This window comes from Trifolium pratense, linkage group LG5 (genome assembly GCF_020283565.1).
Source record: "Trifolium pratense cultivar HEN17-A07 linkage group LG5, ARS_RC_1.1, whole genome shotgun sequence".
In the NCBI taxonomy this organism is placed as follows: domain Eukaryota; kingdom Viridiplantae; phylum Streptophyta; class Magnoliopsida; order Fabales; family Fabaceae; genus Trifolium; species Trifolium pratense.
This window is the reverse complement of record NC_060063.1, coordinates 53646947-53662960: the sequence shown is the minus strand read 5'-3', so window position 1 is coordinate 53662960 and position 16014 is coordinate 53646947. Positions and strand designations below refer to the sequence as shown.

The following is a 16014-nucleotide window of genomic DNA, read 5'->3' as shown; positions in this document are numbered from 1 at the left end:
TAATTAAAATCGATTACCACCAAAATTTCTAATTTATTCTTATTACTTTTAACCATGTTGCAAGTTTTATATCCTTCATTGTAATTTCATTAAAATAAATATATATAAAAAAAATATAGAAAGATGATATGCTTAAAAATATGAACAAAATAGATTATAGATAGGAACAAAACACAATAATCTATACATAATTAGTATCAAACTTACTAAATTACCCTAAATATTCCTAATAAAATTTCTAATTTTTGATTAAAAATATACATGGGACCATTATTTGTCACTAGAACATAAAAAATTAAATAAATAAATTTACAAGAAATAATCAACACAATAATTCCACTTATATTTTAACAATATTATATAAAAAAAATTTAAATATTTAATTTAAAATAAATTTTCTACATTAATATAGTGACAAACTCAAATATCGAATAAAAATCAGTAGACCCGTGCGAATGTACGAGTCTTTAAACTAGTTTAACTTAATTTGGTTTGTTAAAAAAAAATTAACTTAGGTCACATATAACAATGTTGTGTCTCATAGGACTCTAGATATAATTTGCTTAAAAAAAATTATATTAGTAATAATTTTAATGAATGCACATTTTAAATTTGTTACATCATGAAATACATCTCTTACATTGTAGCAAATTACTTAAAATTTAATTACAAGTGACGAGCAAGAAACGATGCATGTTGATCCCCATCCATGTTTTGCTTTCCTTATCCTTTTTTGTCGACATAGAATATACGACATTTTCTATTCCCACCCCTGAGTTTCTTTTCTACCTCCAAAATACGCAGAAAAATTAGGAAAAAGTTTTCCGAATTTCTTTTTAGTGTAAATTTTAAATTTTACTGAAATTTACATTGTAAAAAAACTTTGAAAAACATTTTTCAAAATTTTCTACGTGTTTTGGGTAGAAAAAAAACGTAAGGGTAGGAAGAGAAAAATTCGAATGATACAAGCAACCAAGCCTAAGCACGTAAGAGAACAACAATAGACATCATGGTCTCAAAGCGAATTTGTCCTTTATGGCCCAATCACAATATATACATACAAACTTGAATATACTAAAAATTACTAACTACACCCTCATTTAAAGACTAGATAAAATACAATTTTATTTACTTTATTAAGACTTGAGAGTACCCACAATAATAGAAGGATGGATAAAGGCATGGGGAATTAAGCTAAACTCCAAACCATGATGATTACAAGTACAAATGTGGTGAAAGCCTTGGACGGGGGTGAGCCAAAATAGGCACTGCCCTTTGTAAAGTAAGCCCATATGCTTCATCCATGTTAAGTTTTTCAGGACTTAGCCCATTCTCCAACTCCCAATCATATGCATGTGCCAATGTTGCAGTGAGAAGTTGAACCATCCTAAGACCAAGACTCATTCCAGCACATATTCTACGTCCAGCACCAAATGGTATAACCTCAAAATCATTTCCCCTGATATCAACATCAAACTTCTCACCACCAGGGAGAAACCTTTCGGGCTTAAACTCTAATGGATTAGTCCATTCTTTTGGGTCGCGTGATATGGCCCAAACATTGACCAATAGAGTGGCACCTTTGGGAATATGGTAGTTGAAGATTTCACAACTATTTGTTGCGACACGTGGGAGAGAAAGAGGGGTTGATGGATGAAGACGAAATGTTTCCTTTATTACAGCCTCTAAGTAAGGAAGATGTGTCAAATCTTGTTCAGTTACAAGTCTGTCTCGGCCCACAACAGTGTCCAACTCGTTTTGGATGCGAATCATAAGTTTTGGATTTTTTATTAGTTCAGCAATAGCCCACTCTGTTGTGCTTGATGATGTATCTGTTCCAGCTGTGAACATGTTCTACAAGTATACATAAATTGATCTTATTAGTAAAGTTCATTAATTTATTTATTTTTTCAAACAAACAAACAAAGATTTAATTGGACTATAGACATACCAAGAGTAATGCTTTGATCTCAGTATCATTAAGTTTATCACCATCCTCATCAACTTTTTCTTTTAGTGATAACAACGTACTCAACAAGTCATTATGCTTCTCACTCTTGGAAACCATGTGATCTTCAATAATGCTAGTTAAAAATGAATCAAACCTTTTATGTAATTTCTTCATTTTGCTTTGTACACCTTGAATATCTAACCATTCCAAAGAAGGAACAAAATCACCAATATTAAAAACTCCAGCTAACACCATAAGCTCAACTACCATTGACTTAAACTCATCAGCCCTAGGATCACATTCACAACCACCATTCCCTTCATTAAATACTCGCCGTCCTATCATTACCCTAGCTAATGCATTTGTGGTACATACATTTAACATTTGTCCTAAGTTTGCTGCTTTGCTACCTGAATTTGATAAGTTGCGGATCAATCTTGCTACCTCATCCTGCATCATATATAGTATGCATTTTGATTAATCAAAATTTAAATTTTGTTCAAGTGTTTTTATCTAAATAAATAAATTGTTTGACAAATAAATATGATGGCTCATATATCTTTCTAAAATACAGTACATACTATAGTAATACTATAATCACCCGCCGGTCAAAGGCAAGAAAAATTTCAAAATAAAAGTACCTAAATTTTTAGTCTCAACTCAACTAACTATCTAGTACTGTACCACTTACCAAAAAAAAAAAACTTTCTAGTGTACTAGTACTTCCTAAAGGAGAAAGGTTCGACAACTCGGAGTTTTCTATGAATAAGATGGGGCAATAATTATGTGAATAATAATTTTAAGAAAAATGTTAATTAGTTCCACGGGTCACTAGTTAAATAAATCATATATAATAAAGTCATTTTGAAAATTGTGTAATCAACACTTATAAAATATAAAAAAAAATATATTTCAATATATTTTTTTTATTATTATCTTAACTAGTGCTCCGGAAATACTAATTGACATGACCCTATTAGAGTTTATTCATTATTGTATTATGTACGAATAATTTTGGAAATGATTGTTAGTATACTCTACCAGAGTCCAAAGGTTTACACAATACTATTATTAAGAAAGTATAATTTTAAAATTTTTAAGAATTGAATATAAAACCGGTAAGGTCAGTTATGTTATAAATTTAATTAAATCATTTTTTTAATGTATTTCAAACATAATTGATCATTTTTATTTTGGAATGCCAATTTTAGTGCATTATAGTATGTTATATTTAGTGTTAAACTTATTATCTTACTTTTTGACAAAACATATATATATATATATATATATATATATATATATATATATATATTATGACTATATAATATCAATATAATAAAAAACTACAATTTTAATTTGGATTAAATCAGATCAATTTAAAAAAAAATAAATTTGAATCGCATGTGATTTTACTTTTAGATCATATATTATTTTTGTGTGTCTCAAAACCAATCTAAATTAACCACATCGCGAACAACTTTAGATCTCTTAACATATATTCTCACGGTTTAAATCATTTACATATAATATGAGGCTAATCAACAAGTCAAAAGCACCATCAAACTTTTCACACAATTTGTTAAAATACCACCCAAATGAACAACGATCCAATCTATTTCAGTTCTTTTTGTATCAATTCACCTCAGAATAGTATATATTACAATTTTTTATTTTTTTCGGTACATGTTAATTTTAATTTATGAACTACTAACATACATGTTACAATTAATATTTCCTCCGTATTGAAATCATTTTAGTATATATTGTGTGACAATCTTAAATAACCCTACAAGTATACACATATATTTAGAGAGAGAAATCAATTTGTCAATAATTTTGTTCCATCTAAGTAGAGGATAGTGAAAGTGGTAGGGTACCAAGTCTTGAAAATACGATAGTTGATTAAAGACAAAACATGACCATAACTTCATGAAAATGAAAGGAAACAAAAAAAGCTCCTAACCTGACGTATGTGTCTAAAATCATCCAAAGCCTTAGAAGAGAACAGGTGAACGTAAGAAATTTTCCTTAACAACCGCCACCGTGGTCCATAGGGAGCAAAAACAAGATCTTGATAATTATAAGCAATATATTTAGCGCCGGAGTTAGGCGGCCGGCTAGAGAAATTAGCATCATGGACTTTCAAGAATTGTTCGGCCACGGAGGCAGAGGCGGCCACGATCACGTCTACAAAACCTAATCGAAGATGCATGAGAGGGCCGTGTTTGAGAGCTAAGGTGGCTAGGGCGTGGTGTGGGACTGGGCCCATGTGAGGTAGGTTTCCGACGATAGGCCATGGGCTTGGGCCAGGTGGAAGAGGTAAGGAAGGTTTTTTAATGAGGTTTAGAAGTCGGTTTATGAGAATAGCTGCTACAATTGTAACAAAGACAATGATCCACAAAGACATGTTTGTGTTTGTGTGTGAAGTGTAAGTGTGTATAGTTTAAGTGCAATTTGGTCTAAACAATAGTGAGCAATGGCATGTATATTCAAAATGAGATGATGCTATGATATGAAACTCACATGAAGCCTACTTATGAATGAGATGATGGTGTTGAGTAGCAATCTCATTGTTATATAGAGGTAGTGTGGTGGTAGATGATGTGTTAATTTGGTGCCTTTGTTTTTAGTAGTATTTTTTCAATTACAATTAAATGTATAAAGAATTGAGGTATATAATGTCAAAAATCAAAAAATTAATTGGGAAAGAATACGTAATGAAGATTTTTTTTTTATTTGTTGTAGAAAAAATTATATAGATATTAATCTAATGATTTTTTTCCCACCAAATAGAATAATGGCAAAGGATGTTGAGCTAAAAGTTAAAGAGTTGGAGGTACATGGTTCAAGTCCCGTCAAAAAAAAAAAATCAACATAATAATCTACATTGATTTCGAGATTGATTAGGTAAGCTCACAAAATCAATTGGTGAAAAATTTGTATGTAATACATAGAGAATGAGATTTAAATCAAGTTACATTCCTTTTTTTTTTACGAAATCATGTTACATTCCCTTATTTATCTTAAAAAGGTGAAATACCGTACTATTTTAGTGAAGAAAAAAAGTGTGAATAACCAATCTTTTAACATTATTACAAAATTTATTATTAATAATCATTTTACAACTTTTTCAGATGAATTTTTTTGAGATTATAATATTAAATATTCATGTATTATTTATAAGGATCATATATATATATCATCTTTTACAACCTTACAAGATATATCTCGTTTTATTTTTTTTTGGAACGGTAAATATGTCTCATTCTAATTTTGGCTTCCACCTCAAATTTATACTGACTTGGATGTCATAACGTTTCTCTTTCTTTTTCCATCCCCAATCACTCCAACACTCAAATTCTGACATCCAACTCGGAACATATCTTCAACCGGTCCATCGCTTTGAATTTCTCATTTCCTCTCTTATAAATAATTTTTGTAAAATATATGTATATTGTACTACATGATGTAATGTATACGTACAAGCACAAATGAAAAGGGGTAGATGGAGTCCAATGAAAAGTACAAACCAGATAATTCCATTTCCAGTGTAAAGACAGTATACTAGTATATGATATTGTAATGATTTAAATATTTATCGGTCTTTCAAACCTGAAACGTGGCCGTATAGAGTCAAATGGAATATTGGGTGACTTGCTTGCGCTGTGTGCATGTGTTAGGTGAATCTATCCGTCAGTCTGTGGTAATTTAGTAAACATGTAGATGTTGAAGATTTGGTTGCATGGATCACACCAATTTTACGTGGTCAATTGGTGGAACTTCGTACTACTATAGTTCTATAAAACAATGTTTTTTTTTTAAGAAGCTAAATTAGTCCACCCAAATTGGCGCCAGAGAGAATCGAACCTCAGACCTCAAGAGGAGCACACTCCCAGGTCTCAAGCCAATACCAATGCACCAACCCAAGTGGGTACTTCTATAAAACAATGTTAAATAATGACAACTCAATCCGGACGATTTAGTATATTAAAGATGCGTTTGTTTAAGCTTTAAAAAAAATTATCTTGATAAAATTTAGAAATTCTTTCTTAGAGATTTTTTTAAAAAAAATCTAAAGCTATTTTTGATTTGTTTACTATTCTTAGAATTGATTCTAACTTATCCTTACAAATCCAGCTCGTAAGGTGAAGATTATTTCTACTTTATAAATTAAAACATATTTAACTCACCTGGTAATTGATGAGAGACTTAAACACACCATCTCGCGTCCAACAGTGTCAGACTTGGGACACATATATAAATGGTGGATGATCCGATCAGAAACTCGATAGTAGGCGGTCTAGCGGGGATCGTGAAAGAGCCTCTGATACATATTAGATTTGAGAGTTGAGCCTAAGTTAACCCTCCAAAATTGGTTTATAAAATTACTTTATAAAATATCAGATGTATATTAATAAATTAATTGTTATGCCATAAAATAATAGTTATATATTGTTAATGTTCATAAATATCATGAGTATCAATATATTAGTTATCTATACTCGTAAATATAGTTTCACTCCATTTTAATCTTTGCATAAAATTTAATCTTAGATTATGATGTTCCATTTAATTTAATGTAAGATTTAGTATTGATAATTTATATGTTTACAAGAATGTTTTTTTTTATATTATATGCAATTTAAATCGATAATTTTTTATTTATTAAGAGACCACTTTTATATTTTGCACAGAGCCTCCTAAAACTCGGAGACGCCCCTATCTTTATGATACGTGTGTTGTTGTACTTGTGTGCACCACTGTGGGTACTCACCCGAGAATGAAAGTATGAAAGGATGCCACGCCTATATTCGAGCAAGCAAGCCCCATTGGGCCACTGCTTTTTGAATTCTTATACACCACACCTCATACCTACCAGTTCACCACACCCAGTCACCCACCACCACACTTCATAAATACTATACTAGGTATAGGATGACTAAGATTTAAGTTACAGTGGTTGGAATTTCGTTCTTAGATCGAATAAGTAGAGTGTTTAATATTCGAAAGAGATATAGATAGAGTAAAATGTCAAATACTTCTATGAAATTTTAAAATTTGTCAAATACTTACTGAAATTTAGAAATAGACAAATACTCTATTGAAATTTGAAAATGTCAATCAAATTGTCCCATGCTCCGTTTACTCCTTCTATTTTGAGCCATCAAAAGTATATTGTTTGAGTCTTCAACCTACTTGCAACCAGGTGAATAACAAGGAACCGAAACAGCAAAACTATCATCACCATCATCATTATCATTGCTTTCAAAATCAGAATCAAGATGTTCTAACCAATCAATAGACCAATCTGAGTCATCAAATTCGGAACCAGACACGAAATACCAATCACTAACATCATACTCTTTATCAATTATTGTCTCATCCATCTTTTCCTCTCTCTTTCTCATCAAAATAGACAGAGTAAACACAACAGGGGGAATTTGATTGACGTTTTCAAATTTCATGGGGTATTTGCCTAGCTATTTCCAAATTTAATGGGGGTATTTGACGAATTTTAAAATTTTAGTGGTATTTGGCATTTCACTCAAAGAAATAATAAGTTATAGATGACTAGCGGGCCAGGCAGACGCCTGCATGTATCTAAATTATATAAAAAAATGCATTATGTTATGGTAAGTTTGTTAATAAAATATTTTTTTTGCTAAAAAAAATGTGACTTGCTACTAAAAAAACAAGGATATTGTTAGTATTATGAAAAGTTAACACCAAAACTCATGTATCGAGAATACATGAGTTTTGGTGTGAACTTTTCATAATACCAACAATACCCTTGTTTTTTTAGTGGCAACAGAAATCTTTTATTAACAAACTCACCATAATATAAGTCACATTTTTTTTAGTAGCAAAAATCTTTTATTAACAAACTCACCATAATATAAGTCATATTTTTTATTTTTTTTACATAAGACACAAGTAGACGCGTCCGCATCTGCAGATATTTTGGTTTCATAAAACAGATTTGGATACAAACCATAGAAGATATTTTAGTTTTTAAAAACAATCAAAGTACTTAAAAAAACTAATATAACATTTATAATACTAACAACTAACATTGCTTATAAAAAAAATGTTTAAGCAAAAATAAAATCTAAAAGGAAGATTAGAAACGGAAGAAGTAATACTTAAAAGATATTTTGTTTTAGAATTTAGTTTGTGACATACTTAAATGAAAAAAATATTAATTTTATTTCTAATCAAAATAAAATTCATCGCATAGCTGTCATTGAAAAATAATTCATCACAAAGTTCTAATAAATTGAAAAGGGTCTAATATTCATGAAACTATCCGCTCCGTATTCGTATTGGATTTTATCTGCATATATTCAAGGGTATAAATAATTTTGTCATCACTAATACTTTCTCTGCAAAATCAAATAAAAAAAAAATGTCAACACATGGTTAATCAACTTAAGATAACCATTCAAATAACTTATATCGGTATTTATAGCTTAATTCAACTATGGTTAATCAATTTATCTACTTGTATATTCATTAGTATAGATATTTTAATCTTACAATTTGATTGTTGTGTGCAATGATGAAAAACACTAAAAAAAATTAGGAAATATTTTCTCATTTCTTTTTTAATTGCCGTTTTAAAAAAAATTGTTCCTATTTAAATGCCGTTTTAATAATTTAAGGTACAATTCATCAATTATACTCTTACCTCAATAACTCCACTTCAGATTTTTCACAAAATTTAATGGAGGGGAAGAGTATATATTAAATTTTTTCGAAAAGAGAAAGTAAATAGTAGATTTAATGAGCGTAGAATTGGAAAAAGAATACAAACCTTAATTGAAGAATTTATGGTAAAACGACACTTAAAAATGAACGAAAAATTACTCGGTAAAAAGTTTATTAATAATGGAACCAAGTAACAAATGTCACAAGCATACAATTTCACCAATGTAACCCACTTGGGTTGGTGCATTGGTATTGGCTTGGGACCTGGGAGTGTGCTCCTCTTGAGGTCTGAGGTTCGATTCTCTCTGGCGCCAATTTGGGTGGGCTAATTTAACTTCTTCAAAAAAAAAAATTTCACCAATGTTATGAAAGATATTCATTGGGACATTTAATAATGCAGCTTCTTCCTGTGCAAGACAACACAAACTACAGAAATGAATAGATTCAAATTTAATAACCGAAGAAAAAAGTCAAAACAACTTTCTTAGACAACTCCCATATCAATAAAATTTCAGTGAAAGTCAAAACAAAACATTAAAGTGATACCTGCTAAAAATGGACATTTGTAGAGAAATTGAAGCTCAACAACAACTGAATGAAAGGAACTGATAATTAATGAGTTAATATCAGAATGCATTTTTAAAATCATATACCGAATATGTTTGGTATGACACCAATATGCATACAAAGTTTCAAATGCTTAACCATATACCGTACAGTATAAAAAAATGATACACAGAGCCAAAACTAAATAATTGAGTAATGAATAATTGACAGTCTAAAAGGGATGATATTAAGTGCCTTGTTGATGTCCATGAGAACCTTGGATTTCAGAACAAGTATCTCATCAAGCCTTGCTGCATGCATAGTCTAGACAATTGTAGACCAAATGGCAACTGTATTTTCATTAAATTTCTGCAGTAAAGTGAAAATTACAGCAGCAACTGTATAAGTTTTGCGCGCTACAGCTTCAATGCGACTCCACAATCCGCTCATATGCCAAATTGTAACAGAAAAAGGATATGCAGACTGACTTCATAATTGCCATCACATACTACACAATTAGAAGGACAATGTATAGAGTCTTGCATACAAATATGACAAATAAGATTCTTAACCATGGAAGGGACTTCGAGACACCAAAATCGGGGGATTCTAATGTGAGGTGTCAATTAATTTCTCCACACAAAGCCGGTATGCACTCTTCACTGAATATTGCCCATTTTTCTCTGCTTTCTAAAATACTCTCTTCGGTAACTCGTGGTATAATAGGCGTGTTGATTATCACTTCAGCCATATTAGCATCAAAGCAGTTTCTAATTCCTCTGAGATTCCACAGTCTTGAATTAGGCTCCATGAGGGCAGCCACTATATCATTATGCATATGTGCAGATTTATGGTTGGGATCATTTTAATATCATTTGAAATCTAGTGCTAACCCTACATCGGAATATTTGTACCCAGACCAATACACCGCGGCAGCCTGCTCATACTAAAAACTTTGCATTTGAGGTACTCCTCCACACATGGTTTGGATTATGACCAATAGATGATGCAAGGAAGTTACTACAGGGACAATATCTAGTTTTGAATAAACGAGAAACATGACTTTCTGAATTTACTTGAAGCTTCCACCCTTGTGATATCGAAGTAAACAATTGTGCAAAGGCTTTGTGGAAATGGACTGCAGTCCATTTCCACAAAGCCTTTGCACAATTGTTGACTTCGATATCACAAGCACAATAGAATTACATGATAACGAAACCTCGTCAACAAACCAGACAAAAGGCTAGCTCTGAACCCAGTTTCAACATATATTAGCTTTGAGTTTGAGCAAACAAAAGGCTAAAAGTCACATGCGGTGAGTTTTTTATTGACAAAAGTGACGGTGGATTCTAAGGTGAGGGCTCTATCAAGTCCCTCACCGGTGTACCACTTAATATCACCGTTGGATTAAATTAACCTACTTGATCTAATATTTCATTACCACACCAGATCCAATTTCTTTCTCTCTTCCTTGTAGATCTGATCAATCTCTTTCCATGGCCTGCACTTTTTTTCCTCTCTTTGTTCTTTTTCCTTCCATTGTCTGTATTTAATTAAAAGAACTGTCAAACAAAAGAAGTTCCTAGTTTATATTCTTAATGCTTCTCAACTTACTACAATTGCTTTAAGTGTGAAGCATAATCAATAATGTTATCCATATTTCATTGTATACCTTTCCGAAGCTTGCCACCGTTATTGTTCTATCAATTTTTTTGTTCTTCGTTTCTTTAATGCAAGATTTAATTAATTTTCAAAATGGGTGGTTGATGTCTTTTTTGCTGATCAATTTTTCTGGACTATGTTTCGATGATAAAATAAATTTCAATTCTAAACCCATAGTAGATTATATGCGGGCGGTTGACAGAGAGAAAACACAAAAACTTCCGGTGAGAGAACTGCCAAACACTATGAGGAAGAAACTGGATCTGATGTGGTGATGAAATATTAGATCAAGTAGATTAATTTAATCCAACGGTGAAATTAAGTGGTCCACCGATGAGGGACTTGATAGAGCCCTCATCCTAGAATCCACCAAAAGTGACATCTTCCGGTTGGATCTGCATGTTTTCTTTCTTTTTTTCTTTTATGAAAGAGTAAAACTGGTAAATCTAATGGAGAGAGAAATCACAAATTAAATAACAGAATTATTTATTGATGACAAAAAAAGATGATATTACAACTTACAAGGACTTGACTTTCATCCTTCAGCAACACCAAATAAAATAGACAAGATCAGAAGTTCAAGAACACAAACTTAAACTATATCCACACAAAAAACATCATTATTACAGTTACACTAAATTCACTCTTCCATTTCATCATCATCAACTTCCTCGATTCTCATTTTCTTGACAGCCTGGACAGCATCACTTTTTGGTCCATTTGGTATTTGAATCAAGATATCTGACTTTATTCCAGTTTCAGCATTAACAATCCCTCCATTCTTTTCTACACGGTATGACAAGTCACTCCCCTTAGGACCAGCATCAATGAAAACTGTTGTATTCTCATCAATTTCTTCCCTTATAAGCATCCTAGACAACTCAGTTACCACCTTCCTCTCTAGCCACCTTCTAATTGGTCTAGCACCATACACCTACAAATAAAACAACAAAAACTAGTTAGTAACCTTTTTTCTGGAGAATTCTACAAAAAATTATTAAGATGATATAATTTAATAACACTTACTGGATCATAGCTCTCAGCAAGAATATAATCTAGTGCAGCATCTGTCACTGCCAATGCAATTCCTTTTTCAGCAAGACGGCTCGCTACATCCTTCATTTGCAACCTTGCAACCTTCCTCAATTGTTCATGTGAAAGAGGGTCGAATACAACAACTTCGTCCAACCGGTTCAATAATTCTGGCCTGAAATGTCTTCTTACTTCCTGCATTACTCGATCACGAGCAGCTTGCATGGTACATTTTCCTGATAGTCCACTTAGGAGATGCTCAGCACCAAGGTTTGAGGTCATAATAATCACAGTGTTTCTAAAATCCACAGTTCTGCCTTGTCCATCAGTTAGCCTTCCATCATCTAAGACTTGAAGAAGAGTGTTGAATACAGATGTATGTGCTTTCTCCACTTCATCAAATAGCACCACACTGTATGGCCTTCTCCTTACAGCTTCAGTTAATTGACCACCTTCTTCATGTCCAACATAACTGAAAATCCAATGCAAGAAATGAGAAATGAAATGCATATTTCCAACATACCAAGTTTGTACTTTTTAATCACTAGTTACTAGTTTCAGATTTTAATCTAAATAAATAAAATTGAGGTACTGATCCAACAACTTACCCTGGTGGTGCACCAATCAATCTTGATACAGAATGTTGTTCCATGTATTCCGACATGTCGATTCTCACCAACTGATTTTCATCATCAAAAAGTTGTTCTGCAAGAGCCTTTGCAAGTTCAGTTTTACCAACACCAGTTGGACCAAGGAATAGGAAGGAGCCAGTTGGTTGTTGAGGTCTTCCTAAACCAGCTCTTGATCTCAATACAGCCTCAGCAACAGCATTAACTGCTTGGTCTTGTCCAACAACTCTAGTATGCAATCTGTCACCAAGTCCAACCAACCTTTCTTTTTCATTTTGGCCTAGCCGAGTCACCGGAATACCAGTCCATCGGCTAACAACCTCAGCTATTTGGTCTGGTCCAACTGTTTCTGTCAACATTAAGTTCTCATCGGTGTTCCCATCAGTGCTACCTTCAAGGTTTTTAATAGCAGTTTCCACCTCTTCAATTGCACCATATCTTAGGTCTGCAGCTCTGGCTAGATCATACCGCCTCTCAGCCTCTTGTAGTGCAAACAGGAGCTCTTCACGTTTCTGCTTCAGCCTCCGAATCTCATCAATCCTCTCTTTCTCTTTACTATACTTCATCTTCAGAGGTTGAAGCTTGTCTCTCAAGTCATCAAGCTCTTTCCGCACCTGCAAATAGCATCAACAATTAGAACCATTGAACTACTACAAATACACACAAGAAAATAAAAATTGTCCTGAACTATGAAGAATACACAATCCAAACCATTGTCTCACAATTTCAGCAGCACACAATAGAGTACCAATGAAGTTATATTAAACTAATGTAATTCGGGTTATTTGAATGACAATCAAAATTGATGCTACCATGACAAATTTAATTTCAGAAGTCTTTCCTTAAAAGAAAAACTCAACATCCATACTTACATCTACAAGACGAGCTTTGCTAGCTTTGTCCTTCTCTTTCTCTAAAGCATGAAGCTCCACTTCTAGTTGCATTCTCTTCCTTTCAAGATTGTCAATTTCTTCAGGCTGACTATCAAGTTGAACTCTCACATTTGCACATGCTTCATCAACTAAATCAATTGCCTTATCAGGAAGATGACGCCCTAACAAACACAAACATACACCATGTTAGCATAACCAAAACCAAAATCATCCACATTCATTACATAAATAATCAACATCAAGAGGGCATAAGAAGCATACCAGTTATGTAACGACTAGACAATTGAGCTGCAACAACAATAGCGCGATCTTGAATCCTAACACCATGATGACCCTCATATCTCTCTTTTAATCCACGAAGGATACTTATAGTATCAGGGACACTAGGTTCAGCCACATAAACCTGTTGAAACCTCCTTTCAAATGCAGCATCCTTTTCAACATACTTTCTATATTCCTCGAGTGTTGTAGCACCAATACATCTAAGTTGTCCACGAGCAAGCATAGGTTTGAAAAGATTAGCAGCATCCATTGATCCTTCAGTTCTACCAGCACCAAGAACAAGATGAATTTCATCAATGAAAAGAATAACTTTCCCTTCAGCTTCTTCAACTTCTTTCAAAACAGCCTTCAACCTTTCTTCAAATTCTCCCCTATACTTAGCACCAGCCACCAATGCACCCATATCCAAAGCAATCAACCTAACATCAGCAAGATTACTAGGAACATCACCTCTAACAATCCTCTGAGCCAACCCTTCAACAACAGCAGTTTTACCAACACCTGGTTCACCAATAAGAACAGGATTGTTCTTAGTCCTTCTTGACAAAATCCTAACAACTCTTCTTATCTCTTCATCGCGGCCAATAACAGGATCAAGCTTCCCCGCTTGTTCAACCAAATCTCTACCATAAGTTTTCAAAGCTTGAAAATTAGCATCACCAGAAGCACTTTCAACTTTTTTCCCATCTTTACCACGAAGCTTTTCAACTTCTGATTTAACTCTAGAAGCAGAAACACCAGCTTCTTTAAACAAATCACCAATTTGAGAATCCTCAAGAATTCCCAATATCAATTGATCAATAGCTAAATGAGTATCACCACGTGATTTCTGAGCAGCTTGTGCTCTTCTAATCACTTTAATAAGAGAAGTGCTTCCAGGTACTTCATCTGATGGAGGTGATTGGGTTGGTAATTTCTTCAATGCTTGTTTCAAAACTCTTTCAACAGCACGAGCCGATTCTTCACCACCACCAACATTTGAAATTGCTTGGTAGAATATACCATTGGGTTCAGAAATTAGAACAGATGCAAGGTGTAATGGAGTGAATTGAGCATGTCCTGATGTTGATGCTAGTTCATGTGCACCAGCAAGTACTTCGTTTGTCTTGTGAGTAAACTTTTCAGGATTCATTTACCTACATTACAACAAAAAAATGCAAAAACTTAATACTAGTATTTTTCTTTTTTTAACAGCAAAATAAATTATTATTAATAATGGGCTGTTTGTTTGGATTTTTTTTAAAAAAAATCTATTTTTCCAAAAAAAAAATTATTTTTTTATCTTATTTATGTTTGTTTCAGATTTTTTCAAAAATAATTTTAGTAAAAAAATCATTTTTTTCTCAAAATGAGAATCTATTTTCAATAGTTTTTATCAAAATCCATTGTTTTATCGCTCATCATCCCTCACCATCTAAAAAAATAAATTTTTATGATTGGAAACAAATGAAAAATAGCTTTAGATTTTCTATCAAGAAAATCTATTTTCTTGAAAATGATTTTTTTGCCCAATATCGATTTCCGGATATAAAACAAAGTGCAAGATATAACCAGAACTTAATACTAGTATTAAACTATGAAATTAAACACAGAATCGTAAATTTTGTCGATAAGAAAAATCAATACGATGATAAATTTCAAAATCCTGGAACTCTAATTTTTAATAATTATTGTGTTTATTACTCTGTTTTTCTTCATGATTCATGATAAAGTCATTGTGTCAAAATGTACTTAGACAAACAGAGTATGCAATGGAAAGAGAAGGAAAAATCATGAAAAGAGTTTGACATACCTTTGATTATACAGAAGATGAAGGTTTTTGAGTTGTTTGTGAGAGAAACGGAAATTCGCGAAAGCAAGTGAGTGAACGATGATACGAGAATGTGAAAATGGAATTGGTTTTGTTTGTGATTTGAGTTAGCGCTGTGTAATAAGAATGAAAATTCTCTGAATCGGTGAAGAGCAGTGAGGAAGAAGGAGTATTTGTTAACGAAGAAGATGCGTCTGGATGTTTCTGGGGAAGAGAAGAAGTTACTAGACATTTCTCTTCTATTCTCGTCTTTTCTTTCTATTACCGTTTTTTTTTTTTTTATTAAAACCGTTTTTTTTTTTATTTTTCTATTAAAACCATTTTTCTCTTCCGATCTCCGTATTTCTTTTATATCTTGAATTCCTAATTTTATTCTTGAAAAAATTTCGATTTGTCTTGAAAATAAATTTTGGTTTTTAAAAATCGAAATTTACTCTGAATTTGTACTAAAAAAAATTCGGTTTCTGCGAATCGAATTTTTCTGCAAGGATAAAATTGAAA

At 32.5% G+C, this 16014-nt stretch overlaps 2 protein-coding genes across 2 annotated transcripts; both read right to left on the bottom strand.

The window, feature by feature from the left end:
* Positions 1–1007: 1007 nt before the first annotated feature.
* LOC123884828 (flavonoid 3'-monooxygenase-like) lies at positions 1008–4576 on the bottom strand. Its single transcript, XM_045934061.1, has 3 exons — positions 3915–4576; positions 1952–2401; positions 1008–1854 (listed from the first exon to the last, which is right to left on the bottom strand). Exons 1-3 carry the CDS (start codon positions 4356–4358, stop codon positions 1216–1218), a joined length of 1533 nt encoding a protein of 510 aa, XP_045790017.1. The 5' UTR covers positions 4359–4576; the 3' UTR covers positions 1008–1215.
* A 6760-nt stretch (positions 4577–11336) lies between these two features.
* LOC123884394 (chaperone protein ClpB1) lies at positions 11337–15767 on the bottom strand. The gene is made up of 6 exons (XM_045933480.1): positions 15496–15767; positions 13683–14839; positions 13401–13582; positions 12508–13142; positions 11894–12371; positions 11337–11801 (listed from the first exon to the last, which is right to left on the bottom strand). Exons 2-6 carry the CDS (start codon positions 14833–14835, stop codon positions 11508–11510), a joined length of 2742 nt encoding a protein of 913 aa, XP_045789436.1. The 5' UTR covers positions 14836–14839; positions 15496–15767; the 3' UTR covers positions 11337–11507.
* Between the last annotated feature and the right edge of the window lie 247 nt (positions 15768–16014).

Coding starts and splice junctions, on each gene's coding strand:
- LOC123884394 (XM_045933480.1), bottom strand. CDS start 14,835: ATGAATCCTGAAAAGTTTACTCACAAGACAAACGAAGTACTTGCTGGT. Junction 13,143..13,400: donor GCAAAGCTCGTCTTGTAGAT/GTAAGTATGGAT, acceptor TGCTATTTGCAG/GTGCGGAAAGAGCTTGATGA. Junction 11,802..11,893: donor TTGCTGAGAGCTATGATCCA/GTAAGTGTTATT, acceptor TTTTATTTGTAG/GTGTATGGTGCTAGACCAAT.
- LOC123884828 (XM_045934061.1), bottom strand. CDS start 4,358: ATGTCTTTGTGGATCATTGTCTTTGTTACAATTGTAGCAGCTATTCTC. Junction 2,402..3,914: donor ATTTTAGACACATACGTCAG/GTTAGGAGCTTT, acceptor TATATGATGCAG/GATGAGGTAGCAAGATTGAT. Junction 1,855..1,951: donor AGATCAAAGCATTACTCTTG/GTATGTCTATAG, acceptor GTATACTTGTAG/AACATGTTCACAGCTGGAAC.